The sequence below is a fragment of the Python bivittatus genome, unplaced genomic scaffold (genome assembly GCF_059951505.1).
Source record: "Python bivittatus isolate LINGU-HERP-01145 unplaced genomic scaffold, Pbiv_v1 ctg000050_np1212, whole genome shotgun sequence".
NCBI classification, from domain to species: domain Eukaryota; kingdom Metazoa; phylum Chordata; class Lepidosauria; order Squamata; family Pythonidae; genus Python; species Python bivittatus.
The window spans coordinates 8,788,288-8,811,744 of record NW_028277033.1 but is presented as its reverse complement, the minus strand read 5'-3'; the positions used below and the strand labels follow the sequence as shown (position 1 = coordinate 8,811,744).

At 40.9% G+C, this 23,457-nt stretch overlaps 1 protein-coding gene across 1 annotated transcript; it reads right to left on the bottom strand.

Annotated features, from left to right (window-relative positions):
• Positions 1-100: 100 nt before the first annotated feature.
• GLUD1 (glutamate dehydrogenase 1) lies at positions 101-23,415 on the bottom strand. The gene is made up of 13 exons (XM_088129554.1): positions 22,884-23,415; positions 14,441-14,521; positions 12,073-12,128; positions 10,756-10,819; positions 9,697-9,791; positions 5,988-6,167; positions 5,111-5,248; positions 4,489-4,626; positions 4,282-4,362; positions 3,157-3,280; positions 2,798-2,889; positions 2,206-2,268; positions 101-1,425 (listed from the first exon to the last, which is right to left on the bottom strand). The coding sequence occupies exons 1-13, from the start codon at positions 23,344-23,346 to the stop codon at positions 1,306-1,308; spliced, it is 1,695 nt and encodes a 564-aa protein (XP_087985680.1). The 5' UTR covers positions 23,347-23,415; the 3' UTR covers positions 101-1,305.
• Between the last annotated feature and the right edge of the window lie 42 nt (positions 23,416-23,457).

The following is a 23,457-nucleotide window of genomic DNA, read 5'->3' as shown; positions in this document are numbered from 1 at the left end:
CTGAGCCTATATCAACAGGAATGGCGTGGGAACTGGAAGCTTTCCAGTTAGATCCAAACCCATCTCTATTTATACAGGGTAGAAAACACACAAACCAGAATATGTTTCAAAATGTCAACTTTTAATAATTGCTTTTGTTGCCATGTTATGTCATGAGTTATAAAGGAGCTAGGGAAAAAAAAGCGTGAATTTCCAGGAGGGGTTGGGTTTATCTTAAAAACATCCTAATTGATCACATAAATACATCTGGCACTTTATAGGATTCATCTGGACACAAGACCATGTGAAAACCCTCAAGGCAACCATGTGAGCGATCCAATCCTGATTCAAGGCCCCTCTTAACAATATTTATGTTCAGAATTTCCAGATGAATGGAGCAAAAACATCAACATGCCTGCAAATCTTCTTGGTGTCAATAATTTCTACTTTAATTGTTCAACAGGCAAATGGCTAATGCTAAAAGCACTTCAAAAACTAAAATACAAACAAGAGGAATAAAAACTTACAAAAATTCTTCGGATCTCCCAATGTTATGCTCAAGTACATGCTATTCTTTTTAAAAAATACATAAGCTAAGTGGATATGTGGTGACAAGATTAAACAAGAGGCCATTCTACTGGATATCTGTACATCAATGATACTCGTTTAGCTTATAAAAATAATAATTCCTGGAACTCATCTTTCTACGCACACAGGACAGTGCTTAAATCAAGATGAGGTTAAGTACATGATTTAGAGGCAAGACGTAGCAGGAGCAAAGATTAAAAAGAAGAAAAACACGAACATTGCTTAGCAGGAACAAGGCTTCTGGCTCTGGTAACTGCAAAAATGAGAATTCTAAGTTATTCAGTCTTCAGAAATGCCATTGAAACTGATTATCCAAGAGCTTTACTCAAAAGTGCCTAAACTACCACAAGTGTTGCATTGCCTGAAGCCAAAGTGCTTGAATAGTTAATATTTGCTTCAACATCATATGTCACTGGAAGCGTTGCTAAGTTGCTTATTGAGGCAAGACCAGTTTCATACAAGAAAAGGGAACATTTTTAACTTTCAAGATGAAACCTACAAAACTCTATGCAGGTGCAGATGAACTGGTTGTCTTTAGTTGTCTCTTGACATGAAACCCTAAATCCATGGATTTTCCCCCAATATTATAAAAAAAGGACTAGCTTGAATGGAAGCTACTTGAGAATCATATCCACTACAACTAAGTGAGAAAAGGATTTCTGTGGTTATATGTAAACTTGTCATAAACTTTTTCAACAGGACTCAGAACAGGGTGTCAAGCTGAGACAGAGCAGCCATTTATGTAAAGGTCAGACCGGCTTCGTTGTACACTTTGAAGACCTTCTCAATCGCATTGACGTAGGCCGCTGTTCTCAGATCTAGACCAAGGTTGTACTTCATGGCGGTACGCATGATTTGCTACAGAAAAAAGAAATAGTACAATGATGTCTCCCAACACATATGCTTTTCTAAACAGGTGTGCATGCAGAGAAACCACTGAACGATCGTTAAGTTGTAGCTTCATATGTATTTTCTAAATGGCTTGAGGCAATCTGCAAAGTTACAAATCAAGCTTGGAGACCCAATGATCCTGGGAATGTTATTGGACTCCCACTGCTATCAGCCTTAGCTAAAACAGCCAAGGTTCAGAGGATTGGAGCCGTCACTGAGTGATATCTAGAGGGTTATGCGTTATGAATGACAAACTAAACATTTTTTGTTGCTTTGTTCAAAGACCTATTCATCCCAGCCTGATTTTTTTTAAAAAAAATGGGGGAATTCAAAACACGGCTGGTTGAGAAACTGCACAAAAGTAATGACACAGTTAAGGATAATTTCCAATGGCCAGCCCGTCACAGGACAGCAACTAAGAGAAATCTCACTTTCCTCTGATTAAGCTGAAACTTTAACAGTGCAATTAAATATATGTGTATACTGAGCTCCGTTGTTTTAGTAAAACTTTCTCATAGGCAGATGCCTATGATGTTACTAGAAATCCTACCCTCTCATCTCTAAATACAGAAACCCTAACGGCTAATTACAATACGAATAATAATTCCTACCATTTGCTTTTCATTTATCTTCCTACGATAAGGCACAAATGCAAGAATAGCCCACAGACAGGAAAACACCAATGACTTTGACCTCCTGGCCCTCTGTCCGCCGCATTTAATGAGTTCACGGCTGTGCAATACGTACCCTAGCAGAACGCTCCATGGTGTAAGCCAAGCCCGAATGCACAATGTCTTTTTCAGAGGCACCCTATATGGAAAAGAACTGCCATCAACGTTAAGTCTAAAGTCACCAGCAAGGGGCTGGTTTTGCTTAAGAGGCCGAATTCCTATGTCACTTCTCTGCATAGCGTTTTAACGGTTGACTAGAAAAGGGAATTGGAAGTTACTTGAAAATTAGTGTCCATTAAAAAAAAAAAAATTAGGTTGGTAACGGTTTATACCTACCAAGCTAAAAATATCTGAATATGCAATGTATACTTTGCATACTGGAACTAATGCAGACTATTCTAACAATATTAAGTTTAGACTGCACTGGTGACCAAAATTCCAGATCTCCAGTCAGAACTGTAATATTTGAATGTTAGACAAAACTCTAATTGGTCAGTTTATTCTTGGTATCATAAACACTGCCTGAGCCAAAACTTCAACCCGACAGAGCTAAAGTGCGGCATTTTAGTTTACTTCCCCATATTTCCCTGTTGCTTTTGTTGTTGCATGACGCAGAGTCTGCCCAGGCCTACATATTAATAAAACAAAAAATTGCAGGAGCTACTTACAGATATTCTATCCTGGAATTCTGCAGTAGGCACAACTGGAATACTTCCCCCGTGTTTCCCAAACTTTCTTTCCAAGCTCTCCTGAACTGACACTAGGAGAAAGAAAACAGCCAGTTAAAACTCCTAGCTGAGGGAACTGGATGATCAAAAGACTGTTATTCTCCGAGTAGAATAAATTTTCTTTTTTAATGTGCTGCCAAGATACATCTACTTCCACTTAAAGGTGAGATTTCCTCTAAGTTCACTAACCTGCCAAAAATTTCAGCAATGCAATGCCAAAAACCATCAGTATAGTTTTAGCTTCTTGTAGTAAAACAAACAGGCACGTGTGTGTCAAGTACAGAACTTGTTGAACGTACTTAGCAGATGGTAGTTTGAGTCCCTTTCGTATTTGAAGGTCAAGCGACCATAGCTGACATGATTCAAGTTCTTCAACCACTCGAAGTAAGATACAGTCACACCTCCAGCATTTAAATAAAGGTCCTGTGGAAAGAGTGTGTCAGGAAGTGAAGAATAAGTAGACAAGTTAAGCCACCTTCAGATAGGTTAATAAAGATTGGAAAGATAGATTTAACAGGAAGAACACCAGTAAATTCTTCAGGCATACAGTGTGTCTAAAATGAAAGCGCCATTGACTTAAAAGTAAACTAACAACTACTATAATCGATAAACAATTATCAACAGCTAACAGATACGTCAAATTTGTGTTTGGCTCCAAGTGAGGCCAAAGAGCTAAACAAAGAGTAAAAGAATTCAAGGTGCCAAAGGAAAGTGAGGAGACATCACTCTGCAAAGAGTAGCAGAAAGGAATAAGTAACTGCCTTTGCATCCTGTTCAGCAGCCCAGAAACCAGTTTCATGGTTTCAGGTTATGCATTTTTACTCCCACCCAATTAGCTGAATTCATACAACATACTAGGTTAGCCAATTAACCATGACAGCTTCTGGATACACGGGATGGAATTGTCAGGAATCAAGATGAACGGCCGGTTCCATCCCCAATCGGAGCAGCTAAGGAAATTTGGGGGAGGCAAGCAAGCAAGGAGATCATCAAGATCCAAAGGTCCTTCCTCTGCTGATGGAACTTTATGGGGGCTGAGGATGGCTGAGGAAGACTCCCTTCCTGCTCCCAAACTAACCCATGGCAAGGAGGAAGAGGGGGTACAACAGAACTTTATTCCTTGTAGACCAAGACCAAGGGCTTGCTTGGCCTCAGAGGTATGTTGCTGAGGATGAGGCAAAAACAATGTCATCTCCTACATCCATTTTTCTTATCCACTCAGCCATGTGCAGACACCCTTCATAACCCATTTGCTACTGATAGAATTATTGGCTAGTTACATTCCTGAAGACAAACAGGTTAAAATCTGTTCTGTTTTTAAAAATCCCAACAGAATAGTTATGTTTAAAAAAATCAGAAGTATCTTTATGAATCAAATTAACATTATCTTTCACCTCAGACAACAACTATCAAAAGAGCCTTACTGGAATAACCATGATATTCCGTTCCAAGAATATCTTATCAGCTTCAGGGGTCGTGGGTCCATTAGCACCTTCAGCAATTATCTGGAAAGAACATCAAAGCATCACTGTGAAGCACAGGAAATCTTTAACTGAGGCTGTGAAATAAGCCGGTGGAGAACAAAGTCTCAGCTGGCAGAGCCAGCCTCAAGCCCAACCTGTCCATCTTACTTTTGCTCGGACTTTGTGGGCGTTGGCTTTTGTTAACTGTTTTTCGCTGGCAGCTGGGATGAGGATGTCACAATCGGCTTCAAGAATGTGGCAGTCCAGAGCTTGGGCTTTTGGATAGGTGAGAATGGATCCATGTTGCTGTTGAGAGACACGACGGGAATTATTATGCTTTAGTTTCTTAAGCCACAATCTTAATTTTCTTAACCAACATCATACTCTTGGATGAAGATTCTATATTCTTCAAAACCCACACAAAAACTCCAACTCCTGCGATACTTGCCCAAGAGGAGGCTACAATAATATATATAAGGTATCCAGTTCAAGGCTCTAAGCCAGCCATGCTTTTTTCAGAGGGAGGTTTTCTATTTTGCTTACCTTCCCATTTTTTTCTTTTTCTGTCCCTCCTTGTCAGACAGCATCCTACTTGGGAGCTTCTTCCTCTTTTGATATTCTCTTCTAAAGGTCTAATGTTTGGCTGCCTCACTCAAGCTAATCTAATACATTCTTTCCAACATGAAATCATGCTTGTTTTATTTACCACAAAAACTTCCAGTACAGCTATCAAGACGACTGCTAAGCTAATGTAACAGAATAATAAGTACTGCTAAACCATTTTGCATACCAACTTATAATCTTCCAACTCCTTTGGGTCAAGTCCATCAGGATTCCAGATAGCACCATCCTTTTCTCCAATAGCTACACATTTTGCACCATAGCGATGAAGATACCTCATAGAATGCAAACCTACATTGCCAAACCCCTGTAAAAAAATGAAAATAAGTTTTTATTTAGCCTTGCAAATGTTTACTTTCCTTGGTGCTGCTTTATGAAGCACATCAACTTCCTAAAGACGAGAAAAGCTTTGGAATCAGAAGCACCCTGTTCATATACATCCAGGGGAAAACAGATGGGCCTCTATGCGATTGATGGACAGCCGAGTACAATGACTGGACTGACATGGCACAACCCCCCATCTACTTATTACTTGTAATCATCATTTGGCTCAAATTCATTATGTGTTTAATGAGAGATAAATGTTCTTCCAATATTCTATATGTTTTTTAAAAAGCAAAGCTTGACTCTTAGTGACTGACAGGGATACACCCTTGCCATTTTCTTGTCTTGATATGCAAACAGTTTACCACTGCCATCTCTCAGAATGTGTTTTCCTGTTTTCTCTTTTGACTTTCTAGTCTAGGGTACAGCCCTAGACCACTTGATCATGAAATAAATTACAGAATTTCTGTAGACGACATAGAACAGTATTCCTCCAGCTTCGGGGAACACAGGTCAAGCACATATACTCCTGATTTAAAGTTTGTGTGGATCACATATGTGAGTAACAGAGCAGAGCACACAGTACACAGACCAAAGACACTAACTTTCTCGCTTGAAGAATTAAAGAACAAAGGGTATAAATGTCTTATCTCAAGGCTATATGTGTCTTAAGGCAACATTTCTCCCTTTCCTCCCCAATGTGATTCTTTCAAGGACAGTACCTGGATGGCAAAAGTTTTATCTCCAAATCCTGGAGTCATTCCCAAGATGCTCATATAGGATGCCTCATTAATGAAATTCTCAATCCCATGAAAGACACCACGACCTGTGGCAGAGATGCGGCCATGGATGCCACCCTGGCTGATGGGTTTCCCCGTCACACAGGCATGGGCATTAATATCCTGGAAGATAAGGAAGGAAGTTCATGCGGAAAGTTATGGGCAGAGTTTCTCAAAATACCTATCCTAGAACATGTTAATGACTCCTCTGCTGAGTTTTATCCTTACTGGGTTTCAGTACCCAAAAACTGTCATATTTACATCACAGCCTATGTGAGAAATAACTTTCTATACTGCATTAATTGACTTAGTTAGGACAAAAGAAAACATGAAAAGATAACTCTTCCTTCAGCCTTTCTTTGTAAAATCATTTCTTCTCCAGGTTTTATTTACATGATTCTTCAAAACAGTGGGGGTTACTTCACTGTACCCTTTCTGGAACCAAATCCAAAAGTAGTTGGGTAATTTCTACTTTTGCACATGTCTGCATTCTTCAAAGAATGACGAACTGCAAATCACTAGAAATACGAAGCCACTATCAGAATCAGAAGTCTCTTATCACGTGATTCAACTTTACACACTAAGTCACAAATTATAAATCATATTCTGATTTAGGAGTAGTGGGTTCACACATTGTGCTACGTGTTTCCTCACCCTGGCTGCCACTAATGCAGGAACATGAGGAGTCCATTTGCAATTTTACCAATGTTCTCAGTATTTCTGAATATATAACCAGATTCCAGATGGACAGATTCAGGAATCCATTAAATAAACAGCCAGCTGCAGGCTTCTCTGTTGTCAGTGAAGAGGCTCCCTCCCTCGCTGGAGTGCAGGGCCATTAGAAAGGAAACAGAAAAATCTCTGCTCCAAAGTACGCAGGGATAAATCGCTTCTAAATGGGAAACAGTATAATTGCTCAAATCCCTTCTCAAGAAGTCTTGCTAAACAGACTCCTTATGCTTGGAAACAATCTTTTTCATTTTTTGGCAACTGCCAAAAAGATTGACACTGAACTTCATAAATTAACCTCATATTCTATTTGTTTTACATCTGTTGTTCTTCTTTCGTTTACATTTGATGGGGATGCCTTCAAAATGTAAATGTTCTTCCTCTTGGCTGGTCTTAGTTTTAGGACGTTTGACTCACTGCTTACAACTATTTCCTTTGGCTGATGATTCATATGAGCATTTACACACCAGACTTTTTAAGTTCTCATTTCATTTGTAGAAAGTGTATAATGCTGTTGTCATAGTCCCCATATGCGCCATACAGCTCTGCCAAGTACTCTGCTCAACCATGCTGAGCCTTGCAATCTGAGGCTTAACCACAGAGAGGAGACTGCATGGCCTAACCTCTGTGAAACAGATGCTGCAAATGTGTCTATATGGTCTGCAAGCCTCTGTGCCCCCCACAAGTCTCTGGCATACTATATTTTGGGGGTAAACATCACACCTACAACTGCATCAGTTTCTGGGCCAGTCTTAGTTTATTTGTGGGCTCAGTTCTTATTTCCTTGTCTGCTGTAGGCAGCATGCCACATACCTTGGAGTAGTGATGAAACAACAAACAACCATCTTAAGCTAACAAGCTTTCAATCAGAACATCCTATAATACTTGTTTTATCAACTCTTGTCTATTAGTAGCTTTTGGGCTTCATAAAAACCTTTGATAAAGCAAATCTCAATGCAGATGAGATCTGGCACTTTAAATAAACACGAGTTGCATCACACACAAGTAATTCTTACAAAGAAAATTCACTGGATTTTAAATTCATGAACTGCACCAGTCACGCTGAGCAATAAATTAATTCCTTTAGGCAATATACTATACACTAAAGCATTCCCAGTGATAATATAAAATAGGAGCTTTCAGTGAATCCCCTATTACATAAGATCCAAGACCAAGAAGTTGCCCATTTTTAACAATTTGCTACCCAGAGAAAATATGTCAGGGCACTAAGGGAGGAAAACCTCTCTTAACAAATCCTGCATTGTAAAACAAAAAAGGGGAAAAGTTGTTTAGAAGCACCGCTTTACTGACTAGAATACTAAAGAGCAGATTATTTCCTCCTCTCAGCAATGCGCAGAGGATAATAAATGTTCAAAGACTTTGCACATGCACCATCTGACACTTAGCTGAAACTTCATGGCCTTTCAATCGAGACTGATTTTTGCTAAAGTAAGTATGCATCTAATATAAAATAACATGAGAGAAGTCTGTGGAGTCAGTCAAGAGGCTGTTCAGAAAACTGTTTCCATGGTCACCCCAAACAAGTAAAATGTTAACTCGGATGAACCGAAGTGGAATGATTCAATTGCTTGCTCATGCAAGAATAATTAAAAGAATTCTGAAAGGAAGGAAGCCTCTTGGTGGCCAAAACGTAGTCTCCAATTCTCTCCTGCCCTCTGGTTTAGGAGGGTTAGGTACAAAACTGAATTCAGAAGGAAAGCAACCCCGCACGGCACTTCGAAAATATTATTTTCCTAGTCAACGATACGGTGGTCAAAATCAGAAAGCAGAGCTTTAAATTACTGTTAAACATTTACTATTTTTAGAATTGGGCATGGCCACATTTTGTGGCTATTACAGCACATGTATAATTATGGTGACATGAATTGTTTTCATAGTTTTATGTCAGTTTGTCAACAGCCAGTGGCATATAAACACTTAAAAAAAACCCAACAACCTCAACAACCACCAGTTACACTGCCATGAGCTACAGGCAGATTATGGGAGAGAATTAGACTGGCCCTCTCAAAGTCCTAATATCATCTAATCTCAAGGGGCAACAAATGCCAAAGACCCATCTTTGATGACATGCCAAGGTCTCTTCCTCAATGTGCATCTTTATCACTTTATGGCTCCAATCCACAGAGAAACTAGCAGACAATGGAAGAGAATCCAATCAACTCTTTGAACTTGAGTTGATAGATTGTATTAACTGGTATGAGGCTGTGGAGCACAGCTGTGTCGGGAGAAAAAGGATGCAACAAGGGTGTGTCCTACTTTATGGCAGGTTATAAAGCAAAATAATAATAATAATAATAATAATAATTAATTATTATTATTATTATTCCAGCAGCCCAGAAATTAACTGATCTGCAAGCTTCCAGGAGCAGGTGCTGTCATAGAGAGGAAGCTATCAGGTCCCCTGCGTTAGGTGTCCCTACTCCATCAGCTAGCACATCGCCTGGGGTGGCAGCAGAGACACAAATATGTGGCTGTAAATTGAGTGCATTTGCTAATCCATCTGCCATGTTGGAGGAGAGGCTCTATATGGGGTTGAGAGTTAAAACTAGCTGGGCTCATCATTCTGGAGACACAGTTAAAGCTGAAGGACGATTCCTGTATTATGATTATAAATGGGGAATTTAATAGCCATGTATAAAGCAGGCAAGCTTTTTCTAGGTATACACATTTCCAATTAAGACTATTTACTTGGGAAAAGGCACTCATTAAACAGCGCAACTTACAGACATATAGACTGTTCATATCATGCAACCCTTTGCATTATGTTGCTTGTGCAAAGAACTCAATCTGTTCAGGTGGTGCTAAAGTTCTAGGTTTATGTTAGGCTGTGTGCAACTTGAAGAACATGTTGTTTAAGGCCATTCCGCCACAACTGAATCTTGTGCTTTTGTTCGGAACTTACATAGTGTCCTATGGTATTGGCGTAGGTGTCTGCAATCCACGACATCTCCCTCTCACCAGTGCTCATGTCAGGAGCTGGCACATCAACACCAGGCCCTGTTCGACACAACCAGGAGCAAAGAGGGAACATCATTAGACACAAACCACTTCTATGCATGGAAACCAGAAGAACTGGCTGTGATCTGCAGTGATTTCGCTTACAGTTATGTTATGCTTACACTGCAAAGCCATTAGAGGTAAAGTTGTCTTATTATTTATGATCCCTTGGTCTAAATAGAGGGAAGGATCCCCATTCAACCTCTTAGAAGACAAAAAGAAACAGACTGTCTTTACTTCTTGAAAAAATCTTAGATAGTGGGAAGTGGAAGTAACAAGACAGTGACTTATACCCCAAGCCACCAAAGGAAGTTTATAAATTTAACATTTCTCCTGTCTTCTCCCCCCTAGCTGTTTTCAGTGCTCTACCACATCTTGTTAAGGAATGGCCCCTGGCTTCCAGAAGAGGTTTCAGGATCCACAGATATTTGCAAGTTGAAAGAAGGGAAGGAAATCTTATTTTTATTATTTGGATGTTGGAGAGATTATTACAGAACGAACAGCATGTTTACAGCAAAAAGAGAGCAAGGTAGGATGGGTGTTTCTCCAACCAGCCCAGGGCTCAGCTATGAAGCCAACAAACAAGTCAAAATACTCTTTTTGAGAAGCCAAGTAAAAGCTGGTCCCTTTAACATGATTTTCCGGGTACTCTAATGTGGAGTGTTGAAGAGAAAGATGCAAAATGCATCGATCTGGAAGCGTTCTGTTCCCAGATTAATGAATTCTGCATATCCCTGGAACTGAACACATCAAGCATGCAAGCCTACAGCTCAGACACTGTGCTTTACTGTAACGGATTAATTAGGATAAGGAAACAAAGCACTCTTGTCCTTCTGGGTATGTTCAAAATATGCACGCAACATCCAAGTTACCAATGTTTTTTTTTTTTTGCAGTCAGAAGGCAGGGGGTTCTACTGAATGATCTCTCTCACCCAAATCAAACAGATATTCCAGTATTACATACCAATAAAGCCTTTCTTTGCTAGTTCTATGGTAAACCGTCTTGTGATTTTTTCCAATTCATTATCCTACAACAACAAAGGAGGCAGTTAATATCCAGGATGTGAGTAATCAACCCCTAAAGTCAACTGTTATGATTTTACCAAAGGTAAAAGAAACCCCAACAGTCTCTGTTCCATCGGCTAGTCTAGGCTCAACCACATTGCAATAATGGGTGAGGCACCATCCCAACCCACTATTTTGGATTCTACATGAACTTTGGAATAACTGCGGCTATTAATCTTGCCAACCTCTGAACAAGAGTAGGTTGGAGCTGATTTTTGCCATTCGTTCCTAAAGGGCTTGAGCAGAGGAAGAGAGGAGGTAGTTATTCCGCAATTGGACAGCTGTGAGGTCAGGAAAAATACTCTATCTCTTAGAGGCAGGAAAAAGATGTTCATTCTGCACTAGAATTCTCTCCCTATTCAAGTATGATTGCACCAAGCCTGTTAAGATATACCTTTTCATTCAGGTTTCTGCTTAAACTGGTGCTACAGTGCCTCTACAGTGTCCGATTTGTTACTGCTGTCATATTTTAGCATTTTTAAAGCGTTTGGGATTTTTAACCTTTTTTTAGATTTTTATTTTCTCAGTTAACCTTAACCACATAATGACTTGAACTCCCACTTTAGGATTGCTAGAAACAAGCCAGATGTTTTATAAATAAAACTAAGGATTACAATCTCTTATAGCAATGATTCTGAACCACCCTTTACCTTGTAACCTTGTGACTGGAATAAACCTTTTCATTTAATTCCGCTTATTCTATGAGTTTGTCAGTACACGGCACGTACTTCCCAAGCATATGTTGGGTCGCAAAGTAGTCTCTAGTTTAGAGATTCTAACTTGTACAGAAGGAGAGCACACTAAGTAAACTAGGGTTTTATTGGCATATTGGCCAAAACATGCAAAATTTGACCAGCGCTGTGTCCTTCCTGATAGCAGTGACGTGAGTAGAACTAAAGCCGGTAACCAAGTTATTCTTTTTGTTTTAGAAGAAGGGCAAAAGCCTCAATTGACCAGAATCATGATGGGCAGCAGGGTCAATATTCACAGGCTCATCTGGCAACTGATTTTTTTTTACCTGTGATTTGCATATTATTGCTTATCTGAAAGAGAATCAAGCGATAGGTATGAATGTATGCAATTAATCTCTCCACACCGAGAAAATATAGGGTTCTACTCCATTGTCCTAACTAGCCTATTTTGGCAAGATAGCTCCTTGGATATCTAAGCCTAAACATGCTGATGAAAAGCATATTTTTCTGGAATTTGAACTTACTGTATATAGCCTAGGATTGATCTTAACACCAGCCTTTGCACCACCAAATGGCACATCTGAAAACAAATGTTCATGCTCAAGTTAAAAAAAAAAAAAACAAAGGACAAGAATGTAAAGTAAGATGGTAAAGATTTAACTTATCACTAGTTCTGATGCCTGTCTGGTCTTTTCCACTTTGGGAATTAGTCACAAAGATATTAACATAAAATGCAGAAAATGAAAAAACACAGACAATGATTTATTTTAAAATAATTCACCATGCCCTTCAACATAATGAAAAGAGGACAGGTATCCGAGATTGATTCACAATTGGTTTTTTAAAAGAATTATTTACATATAAAATACAGGATATTTCTTTTATATATATTATGTTTAATTAGGTCTGCAAAATGAGAAGATCTGAAGTATGAGATTTATAGCAAATATTGTTATTCGACAAATGTTCATTGCTTATCAGTCTTTAACTTGCACTAGGAATTTTTCTTAAACTCCACAGCATGAAATTCCCAAGAACACCTTCCAGCCCAATTTTACTATCTATAGGTCATAATAAGGTTTCCCCCCACCCAAAAAAATCACGCTACATTTTTATATAGCAAGAAAATTGATAAAGGACATTTAAGGCCTTTTTATTTTAAAAAGAGGAAAAAGGTGAACAGAAACAACAAGACATTCATACACCACTCATACAGGGAAGGCCTTTTCTGGTTTCTACAGGCACCTAAGTGATAAAACAGGGGCACTTTGCCAAGTTCAAAGAGGAGCACCTTATGGGCAAGCCCACACTCTCTAACTGAACTCCAAAGCTCTTGATATACCCAGCAGGTCCTGCTGGAATGATCTAAGTGAACCAGGTCTAATGGCAAAGGGGGATCTGTCAGGGTCTGATCCCATTTCCCAATGACCCTACAAGTCACTGCAAGTCTTTAAACTTGTCTCCGTTGCTCACATCCAGCACAACAGAAGGGCATCAACCAGCCAGGTGTTCCACTCAACAATGTGATACATCCTGAACCAGCTTCTGAAGGAAGATTAACGTAATGAGCTTTTTCCTCAAAGTATGAGTTTATCAGTGGGAAGAACCACAGCTAGGTTGTCCCTAGCTGCAGGAAAGGATGTTGCTGATACATTATCCAAAATTAATAGAAAGCACTCCTGGTCAAAGATCATATGATCTGCAATGATGACCCTATGCGTATCCCCAAACTACCCACCTATTCTTTCTGGGCAAGAACAAAAACACCCCCTTTCCCCCAATTCCTATAGTCAGAACCCAACTTTCCAAAGGCCATCATCCTGTTTGGATTCAGTCTCAGTTTATTGGCCTCATATGCCCTACTGCTTGGCCAAGTCACACTTGAGAGATGTTATTAATTGCACTGGCACAGAATAGTACCTTGTGGCATTCCACAGCATAGCTGCCAGAATGCATAGATGGCAACCATTGCTATTCTGAAACTGCTCCTCCAAATAGGAGCAAAAGCATTATAACACAAGCTACTCTAATACTTAACTCACAGAGATGGTCCAGGAAGACAGCAAGAGTTGATGGAACCCAAGCCTTTCGGAGATCAAGCAGGATGAACAGAGCTGCATGCGCTCATTCTCTGTCTCTTTCTCTCCCCCCTACAGAAATCATGTATTTGGATGACTGTAGCTGAATTTGTCCCTTAAACAGGCTTAAAACCAGACTGAAAAAGACCGAGATGCTTTGTGTTTCAGAACACCTGCATCTCCAAGCACTATTTTCTGAAGCACTAAGAAGGTTTATTTGTGACTCATCAGTAGCTGGTGAGGTTCTTTGGATTCAGGCCTTTTTAAGGCCGGTGGTGCTACTCCGCTCAGAGATTAGCAGAACAAGAAATTGTGAGCTCATCTCAAACAGCTAAAATGGACAGGAGTTTTAAAAGCTTGTATTAAGTCAGATTTAAGCATCTTTTCTATGTTTTCTACTGAAAAAGAGCCACACAGTGAGGCTAAATGAAGACTAGAAATGTCTTCCCTGAAATGCCCTAAAATTTGCATAGCAGATCTCTCTACTCCAGGGACATCCTTCACTTTCGAACATACTCTAGCAGTCACACCAAGAAAACAGAAAGGGAAACTTAAAATTCTGAGGAAAACATGGCAATTACTTTACAAGCTCAGCCCACCCACCAAATCTGTGGAGACAAGCCACCTCCCTCATAGGCCATCACTTCAACACCTTCTTGAGCAGCTCACCAGAGCAAGGCTGATCTTCCCACTCCCCAAAACTCCCAACTCTTATATGGGAATAATCCCACACAGCTCATAAACATCCTTCTGAAAAAACCGAAAATCCTGGCTTTAGTGTGATGTGTGAACCCAAGCATTTAGAATTACTTACCAACTACTGCACATTTATATGTCATTAGAGAAGCTAAAGCTTTTACTTCATCAACACTCACTTCCGTGCTGTAACGAATACCTGTTAAGAGAAACATGAACATTAGTGACTGATGCATTGTGTTGCCTGTCAATCAGGAATAGGCCATAAGCACAGAAAGGAACACAACTGTACAAAAAGCAATTACTGGGGTGAGGGTGAATACAATGCAATCTATTTTGCCCAATCTTCTGGTAACAGAAAAAGAGAAGCTAAATTCATAGGTAATTCTATCAGCCCTCATATTTGTGCCACCACACATACCCACAATAGGAGCCATTTTGTTCAAGGATTTTATGCTACTGCATTATCATCTTCACATCTGGTTGTTCAGCAGGAATCCAACCCAACCACAGACCCAATCCCAACTTCATTTCCAAATTCTGTAAATATTTTTTAATCACACCTAATATTATTCACAAGGGCTCAATTTTCCAACATTCTATATGCTGCTTTTGCTCTGGAATACCCAAGTGCAAGCAAACCAGCACTAACAGGCAGATCTGTGCACAGCAAAATACAACATTCAAGCAATAAGGAGAACACTGACAGAATAACACAGACAGTTGAGTTTAAGGAGGCCATCAATGAACGAAGAAATCACAAAGATCAATTTCAATGTCAAAAAGCTGAGCTGAAATATAAAGGTTCAGCTCCTTGAACAGATAAGAATAAAAACATATTTTGGTTTGATTTCTTTTACATTTAAATTTAAGTAAAATCAAATAGTTGAATATGTTACTCTAGTCTTGTATTTTTCTTTTCAGTTATATTAAAAGTTAAACTTAGATAAACTTTGAAATTTTGGGAGACCATACCTAAAATTTCCAGGAGCTGAGGTCTTAAAGTTTTTTTTTTTTAATCCAATTAAATAATGTCTACCAGCTCACTCTCACCCACGTTTATTAATATTGTCAAAGAACTAAGGATCTGCCTTTGCATAAATGTTGATGCTTGTTCAGCAAGACTTATACCCCCATATGATTCATAATCATTAATGGCTTCTACTAACTGATCTGAAACACATGTTAAGTTAAACAGTCCACAATTTTCTGGATTCAACTGCTGAAATATAAGACAGCGTAATAATACAGATGCAGGATTTCTCTGGAATAAATTAACTGTTTACTCTGTGTTCTCTGGTCAATCAAGAATCTGCTTATGAAAAAGAGATGAATTACTTTAATGCTCACGTGCCTGCAGCATACATCACCATCTTGCAAAGTCTGCTCTGGAGGAAGCTATCGCTTCCTCATTTCAGCTGCTGGGAAGCACATTAATCTGGGCAGCCTGCTTCCAGCCCTCTTACTGAGCATTACCTAATCCTCCGCAACCAAGCAAGGCAGCAAGTTCACAGCCAGTCTCGTTTAACAACTAAAATTTACCAAGTTGGAGCCATAAGGCATTTAAACATTCATTGATGCTGCAAATGCTATCAACCCACTTAAAAGCAATGGCAGGTCACTGAACTCTTGACAACATCACGGAAGTTCCCCAAGAACTAAAAAGAAAGAGAAAATGAATGTACTCCACTTGACAGGAATCAAGGATTGTCAGACTTAAGGCTATAAACTAAGAAACTATTCTTGAATGTAATGGAGACTTTGATTATGCACAAGAAAAAAAAATAGTTAGAAAATATATTATTGAAATAGTACGATACTTGTAACTGGGAATAAATAGCAACAACTTTGAAAAAAATTAGGGATCCATACACACGCACACACATCCTTTACTCTGCTTTAAATCTAGAAAACTGTTCCACCACCACTCAGGCTGATGATGTTACCTAGTTGCATAACGAAACATTTGCAAGCAAACAACCAAGCTCAGAGAGCACCAAGAACTCGAGCTCAACCCTGAGCTACACTTATTCTCTTGTAATGCCAAGTATTTCTTTCCAGAGGCTCATGGTATTGTTACTGAGGATCCAGTGCTAGTATATTTTCCTAACCAAATTTATTGCAATTGCCTTTTGTTTTAAGAAACTGAAGAAAACAACTGTTAGAAATGCAAGAAAAACTACACCAAAGTTAGCAATATCATGCCCAGCAGAGGCAAATCTTCACTTTGACAAAATCCTCAGATGATACGCTTTTCTGTTATAAAAGCCTCCTACTACAAAATGACTCATAACTATGGGTAAACTTTCCACTGGAACAAGATGTTGTTTGTTAAGGATTTTCCTTTCCCGGCACGCCCGAAAAAGAAAGTTAACTTACTAAGACATCAAAGTTTGCAGAGAACAGATTCACCTCCTTTGTATTGAAGCAGCAGTGAAAAATCACTAAAGGATCCTCAAAGAAGTTAAATTTGTAAGCTTTTAACTTTCTTCTGGAAAAGACAGACTTAAGGGTAAAGCTGCACACACACACAATTTAGCAGCTGTTTACAAACTGCAATAATTCAGTTTATGAATGATGGTGATACAAAAACACAAGGAACCAAAGGTCTTACCTATCAGTATTAGCAATCCAAACAATTCACTAGTAGAGGAACTAACTTTAGCCCCTTAAATAAAGCTTATATGATAGAATACTTTCATATTTTATAGCTCAGAACAGAGACATCTGCATGGGGTCATAAAGTACAGGCTTCAGGATATCCCTGGAAAATCCTTCCTCTTCTGCCACAAAATATCAATAGAGGACATGTGTCTTGCTGCCACATTTTCATCACTAGATACCTTTAAACAGGGCTGCTACTGGAAGTTAGACCCCAGGTCCTTCTGAGCCAAGTCCGGACTTGGATGAGGGGAGGGGAGGGGAGGGGAGGGAAACTGAACATCTGGAACTTAGGCAAGAAGCCTTCACGGGTTGCACAGATTCCCTTTCTTACGGAGGCAGCTGGGTTTAACAAGAACAGCTTTGGAGATTTTAATTGTTTAGCAACACATTAATTGTGGAATTGGAAGCAAGCACCAGTTCAGTTATTTGTGCACTACTCAAGAGGAAAGGACTTTCACCATTAGGAAGCTAATAGGGATTTTAAAAACCAATTAAGGGTGTTTGCAGACAGAGATGACATAAAACACCCATTATAACTGGGCTTAAGGCTCTGCTGGTTGATCCAAGTACAAAGACAAAACGTCAGCACAACTATTTGTTCTTTTCTACAGGAACAATGGTTTCCTTTGAGACTGTGTATCTCTGTTGGAGTCTGGATAAAGCACAGAGAGTAGCATATGACACTCCACTACCAGAAGGTCATCCCTGTTTCCTGTACCTTGTTAGGACACTTTTAGTTCTGTAGACAGCTGTCCAGATGATGAACACAAGCAGCTGTAGTTTCTTCTGAAGCACCACCTCTAAGCACATGATCATACAGGCAAACAAACTAACACCAGTGCTCTTCTCTTTACTATATTATGAATGATTGTGAATTGCCTTACAGCCCTTGGGGGGGAAAAATGATCTGGCCTTTTTAAAAAAAAAAAAAAAAATCTAAATCCCAGCAAAGAAGCCCAAGACCCATGCTCCTTACAAATTTAGGGCTCAGTATTTTTACTCCATGCGTGACGCTACTACTGGTTCCTGCTTTACATTACTGAAGAAGAGCGTTATTTTTGTTATTTGGATTTTTAATATTTAGAAAGTAGAACGGTTTTTATTAGCTAATTTAACGGCCAATCTAAAGTTGCTCTTATAAGTCCCAACATGCAGAGTTTAGCTCATCACAGCCATTTAAAAATGAAATCCACAAATTCAGCTAAGCATAACAACATATATTCCTATACTACTCCAGTGGAATTTTATAATGACATAGACTTGGAATACAGATTGAAAACATAACTGTCAGGTTATGAATTAGCCCTAACCTGAGCACCCAGAGTTTCTAAAACCACTTCAAAAAGATGTTTGAGGCAAACCTCGGGATTCCTGCTTTTAAACATATCTGCTGTAAAATAGCCGGAAAACACTGACAACTATCCTTCTCTCACTACGATACTTTAAGTCAGTGTTGTCCAAACTTGGCCACTTTAAGGTGAGTGGACTTCAACTCCCAGAATTCCCCAGCCAGCCATGCTGGCTGGGGAATTCTGGGAGTTGAAGTCCACTCATCTTAAAGTGGCCAAGTTTGGACAACACTGCACTGTGGGAACAAGCCCAAGCAGGCCTCCTACTTTTACCCCTTTTTTCATCATGTCTGGCCACAAGGACCCCAACTGTGGTCTCTCCTTATGACTTTAACTGTGGCCTGGTTCACCCAACATTGTTCTGGTTTGTCTGCTTTTTCCCTTTTTCCCTAACCACTGACTGTTACTGCTCACCAGTGGCGGTGATAAGGAAGTAAAATTTCCTTTTGCAGTTAAGACAGAAAAAAAAGGGGGATAGCTCTAAATATAGAAGTTCTTTCTGTAGCTGGAGGGCAGATGATGCTATGGGGACAATGCCATTATCTGTCATCTCAGCAGCAGAAATGTTGTAAAATATATTCCGTGGGTGTTCTGGGACTTGGTCTCCTCCAGCATGAATGATGAGGTCCAGGGTGGAAAAGGTGATTTAAAGAGTAATTATTGCTCTAGCCTGCACTATTTGTGCTGGTCTTAAAGCAGTGTTGTCCAAACTTGGCCACTTTAAGGTGAGTGGACTTCAACTCCCAGAATTCCCCAGCCAGCCATGCTGGCTGGGGAATTCTGGGAGTTGAAGTCCACTCATCTTAAAGTGGCCAAGTTTGGACAACACTGCTTTAAGTGGTTCACAGGACGAGTTCTCAAATGGACTTTTCCAACATGACAACCTTTATAAATGAGAATGCACACACTTTATAACAGGCAAATAGCAGTCTACCTTTTATATTACATTTCCACTTAATAGTCGTTCTTGCTTCCCGCTAAATGTAAACATGCCATGCCAAATTTTATTTACTATGGATATATTAAAAGCTCAAGTATATGATTTCTCAAAAAATAAGAGCATACTTTATAATCAATGAATAATCAATAATAAAGTTGGGGGAAAGATTCCTGTTTCTTGAAGTCATTTGCAAGACTTCCTTCCAAAAGTGAGAAAATATGTTAGTCAAGAATTCCTGACTGAAACCTCCAATTTTGTTCAAGGGTTTTCTAAGAACAGGCCATAACATGTTGCACTTCTAAATAATGGGATGATATAGGGACCACCTATTCAAATTTGTTCAATATCCCACTGGAAGTAACTAAAAGTTCACCAAGGATCCAAGCTTTAAACTTTACTACAGGCAATCATGCTTTAAGGTTCAAGGAATTTCTCTATTACTATAATTTTACCTTTGAGGGAATCACTTGGTAATATCCAAAAGTATGCCAGAAGTCCAAAGCATGAGAGATTGTCATACAACAGACATATTAGAGGGCTCTCACTATTGTCAAACTCATGGATCATGTCAGAAACTGCTACTGTTTCTTGTGTCACTTATGTATTATGTAAAAAGGGGCAATATATAAGTCGGTGTGAAGTTTAAATGTCAAAGAGAAGGGAGAAGACTACCCAATTTCCAATTATCAAAAAGCTTTATTAAAAAAGAACAAATAATATAAAGCAACTAACAAATCAATTACAGAAAAAGAGAGGCTGTTAAGGAAACGAAAAGAAAATCCAGAAAAAGCAAGTGGATCTATTTTTCTGTTGGATTACCTGTATCTTCTAAACATCTCCACCTACTTCAAGCACAGCAACTCTGTTGGTGGCAGGTCCGTAGGCATATCATCCATTCTGCGAACTCACCATCTTTCCTAGCATTCACCTCTGTGCAGAAAACTTTCACAAGCAAATAATCCAAAGGGGCTTTGGCAACCATTGAGAGAAGTATCTGAGAATAATGCAGTTCACTACACTAAAACTCAGAATATCTCAGGATTCTTGGAAGCTATTGATGTTTACCAGCACTGGGGAAATCAAAGAAGCCAAGCCAATTTAATGGAGCTCACTGAGCAAGAATTTTCTTCTTTCTGTTAGAACAGTTTGGAGATTGATAGTAAATGGATTCTGATTCCCTACATAGGTTAGGGAAAAGTTCTGGTTCTTAGAGAACCATATTAGGGCAAAGAGCTGCATTAGTAACTTTGGAAACACTATGCTATGTGGTGATAAAGTTATTTCAAGATTATTGTGACAACAGGGCACAGGAAGAAATCAATCTGGATGGCAGAAACTGAAGAAAATACTGCATTTGTCTTGTGCCATTCTTAAGTTATCTTCACTATATATAGCCACTAAAGAACAATTGGTTTGCATCAAGGCAGTTATTTCATTCAGTATCCTTCAGTGGCTACAACTGAATTTTAAAGCCTTACCTCAAAACTAATGTGGACGTGCTGAACTGGGACCACCCCATCCTTTAAGAATTCCAAAATAAGCCCCGTTTCCCAGCTGTGTAAACTTCACATCTGAAACAGTCAACAAACCACAGAAATTCTTCAGAATTCCTTTTGTAAGCCTCATTATCAAATATTTATTTTGATGTGCTGTTATAAGCCCCAAGCATTCTAGCCATTATCAAAGACTGAGTCACTCCCTGAATATCAGGTAACTGAACAAAAATATTCAATTCAAAATAGAATTCCAGCAATTAACTGGTCTTTGTCCAACCTAGCCTCCTTCAAACCTATGGAATGCCAAGCTCCTCCAGACTCCTCAGAAAACCTCCTTTCTCTCATGTAACTCAAACAAGAATGAACTATGGGCTGTAGGAAATGGTCAGAACCTGCAAAAAGCTGGTTTATCACACAGGGGACTAAAAGTGGGGCAGAAAGGGGAGGAACCTCTCTCCTCCAGAGAATAGGTATGTCTTCATTATATAAAAATGCACCTTCCTAACCTTTGGTGCAGATTCTTATCTAAAGAACCAGGTAATACTTGGAAAGGATGTTTTGCAATTCTTACGGTTCTTGCAAGTTTTGTCCTGAACCAACTGTCGACTGTTGGATACACTCTGTGAACAAGTCAATGATTGCATTAAAAAAGCGTATCTGATGCAAAAAAAGAATGAATAAGTCTAAGTGGACTTTTTGCTTTCTAAGAGCTATGCAGAGATTCATTTTAAGTGCCCTGTTCACAATGGTCTAGTTCCAAAAGCAAGTCTAGTGCTTAAGATGTTGGATTGGAACTGGGAAGACCTGCATTAGAGAACCCCCCCAGCCACAGAAACCCACTAAATGACTGGGCCAGTCACTGTTTCTCAGTGCAACTTTACAGAGTTGCTTTGGGGAGGGGAAAACTGAGGGAGGAACCCCTTCGAGCTCCTAGAGGAAACTTGGGATATAAATCTATCAAATAAACTGGCTATTCACAAAATGGACACCAACACGGGTGTGATGAGTCACAAAATATCCAGGACGACCTTCTCTGCAGCCTGCAAGGATGCATGCTGCCGATTGTCAGCTTGCTTTGCCTTCTTCAGGGGCGGGGGGCTCAAACAAAGACCAGCGCCGCAGCTACTCACCCCTTTTATTTCGTAAGAATGCCTATGGGATCCACACGGCACCCAAAGGCATTCTTGCTGCCACTGTGCAGCAGGCCAGCCTTTGTGTTTGTTAGAACTTTTTAGTCACACAATAAACAGTCAAACCACCAACGCAGCCATTCCATTTCGTGCATTAAGGCTCTAATCCGCCACTTATCCGTGAGGGCAAATTCTAGTGTGAGGCATCTAAGGGAAACTCCTGTAAGATTCTTTGACTGCCAATTCGTTCTCCCAGTGACTTCCACACTTAAGCCGAAGAACAGAAGATAATGTGCCTTAAGAGGAGTATACAAGTCTTTAACAAGGTTAACTGGGATGATATTCTAAGCAGGGATAGCAGGAAACGTATCTGTGCAAGAACCACGGAAGAGAAGGCCAGTCTCTAAGGAGCGACTTGGTGCAGCAGTCACTTCCATCTTGAAAATCACAAAAACAGCCAACTTGAAAGTTCTCCCTTATGCAGAGAGCGCGCTAGAAAAGTCACTAATGCACAGACAGGCACGAAACACTCTCGCCGTATACTTGTACAAAGACACGCGAAATTGCAAAATTCATGTAACCTAAACCCTGCACTATGGTGCAAGGGGGGGGGCTGTTTTCGGGAGGCCGTGCGATGCAAACGATGCAAGGAGGCTGCCGCTCCGTTAATTATTTTAGCCCGACCAATTCTGGGAAGAGATTTTCCATTTGTAATCAGCCGTAACGTCACAACACATCCCACCACCGATAGCTGCCTCTGAACACGGCAGCACTAAAGGAAAGCGGGGGGTGGAGGGGAGAGAAACGAAGGGCGAGCGGGCCGCGCCCCACGTTTTCAGAAAGCTTGTTTCGCCTCAGCCTCGGAGGCTCGTCGGCAGGGGAGGAAACCCCCGGCCGGCCAGGCCTCCGCGGGCGCTGCAGCAGCAGGGCAAGACAGAACCAACCGACGCCGAGGGCCCGGGCCCGCCCGCCGCCGGCTCACCTCCCTTGCAGGGCGTGCGGTGCTGGCTGTGCTGCGCGCGGTAGCCCTCGACCACCTCCCACTCGCCGTTGTCGCGCTTGATGGGGAAGGAGACGCTGAGGACGTGGTTGCAGGGCTTGATGATGCGCAGGATGCCGCGCACGCGGTGCCGCTTCTCCTCGGCGCTCTCGCGGGTGCGCAGCCCGGCCACCAGCTGGTCCTCCACGATGCCGGCGCCGCGGTCGAAGAAGCCCTCCACCATGCGGAAGAAGTTCGGGTCGTCCTCGCCCTCCGCAAGCCCCGCGGCCTGGCAGTAGTGCCGCCGCCCGCCCGCGGGCCCGGGCCGCCGCGACGGGGGCGGCCGCAGCGCGCCGGCCGCCGCCGCGGCCAGGGCCGCGCAGGGCTCCGCGCCGGGCGGCGGCGGGGGCGGCGCGGCGGCGGCGGCGCGGGCGGGCGCGAGGAGCTCTCCCAGGCGGCGGTACATGGCGGCGGGTGCGGAGGCGGCCTGAGGCGGCGCTGCGGCGACGGGGACGCCCGGCCCGGCCGCCGCCGCCTTTAAAGGGGCCCGCAGGGGCGGGCGGGAGCGCGCGCCCGC

What these genes read in the sequence shown, in the direction of transcription:
- GLUD1 (XM_088129554.1), bottom strand. Translation starts at nt 23,346, where the DNA reads ATGTACCGCCGCCTGGGAGAGCTCCTCGCGCCCGCCCGCGCCGCCGCC. An exon ending in CCAATACCATAGGACACTAT is followed by an intron (nt 6,168 to 9,696) that starts GTAAGTTCCGAA and finishes CTTATCTTCCAG; the next exon opens with GATATTAATGCCCATGCCTG. An exon ending in CTCAAACTACCATCTGCTAA is followed by an intron (nt 2,890 to 3,156) that starts GTACGTTCAACA and finishes TCTTTCTCCTAG; the next exon opens with TGTCAGTTCAGGAGAGCTTG.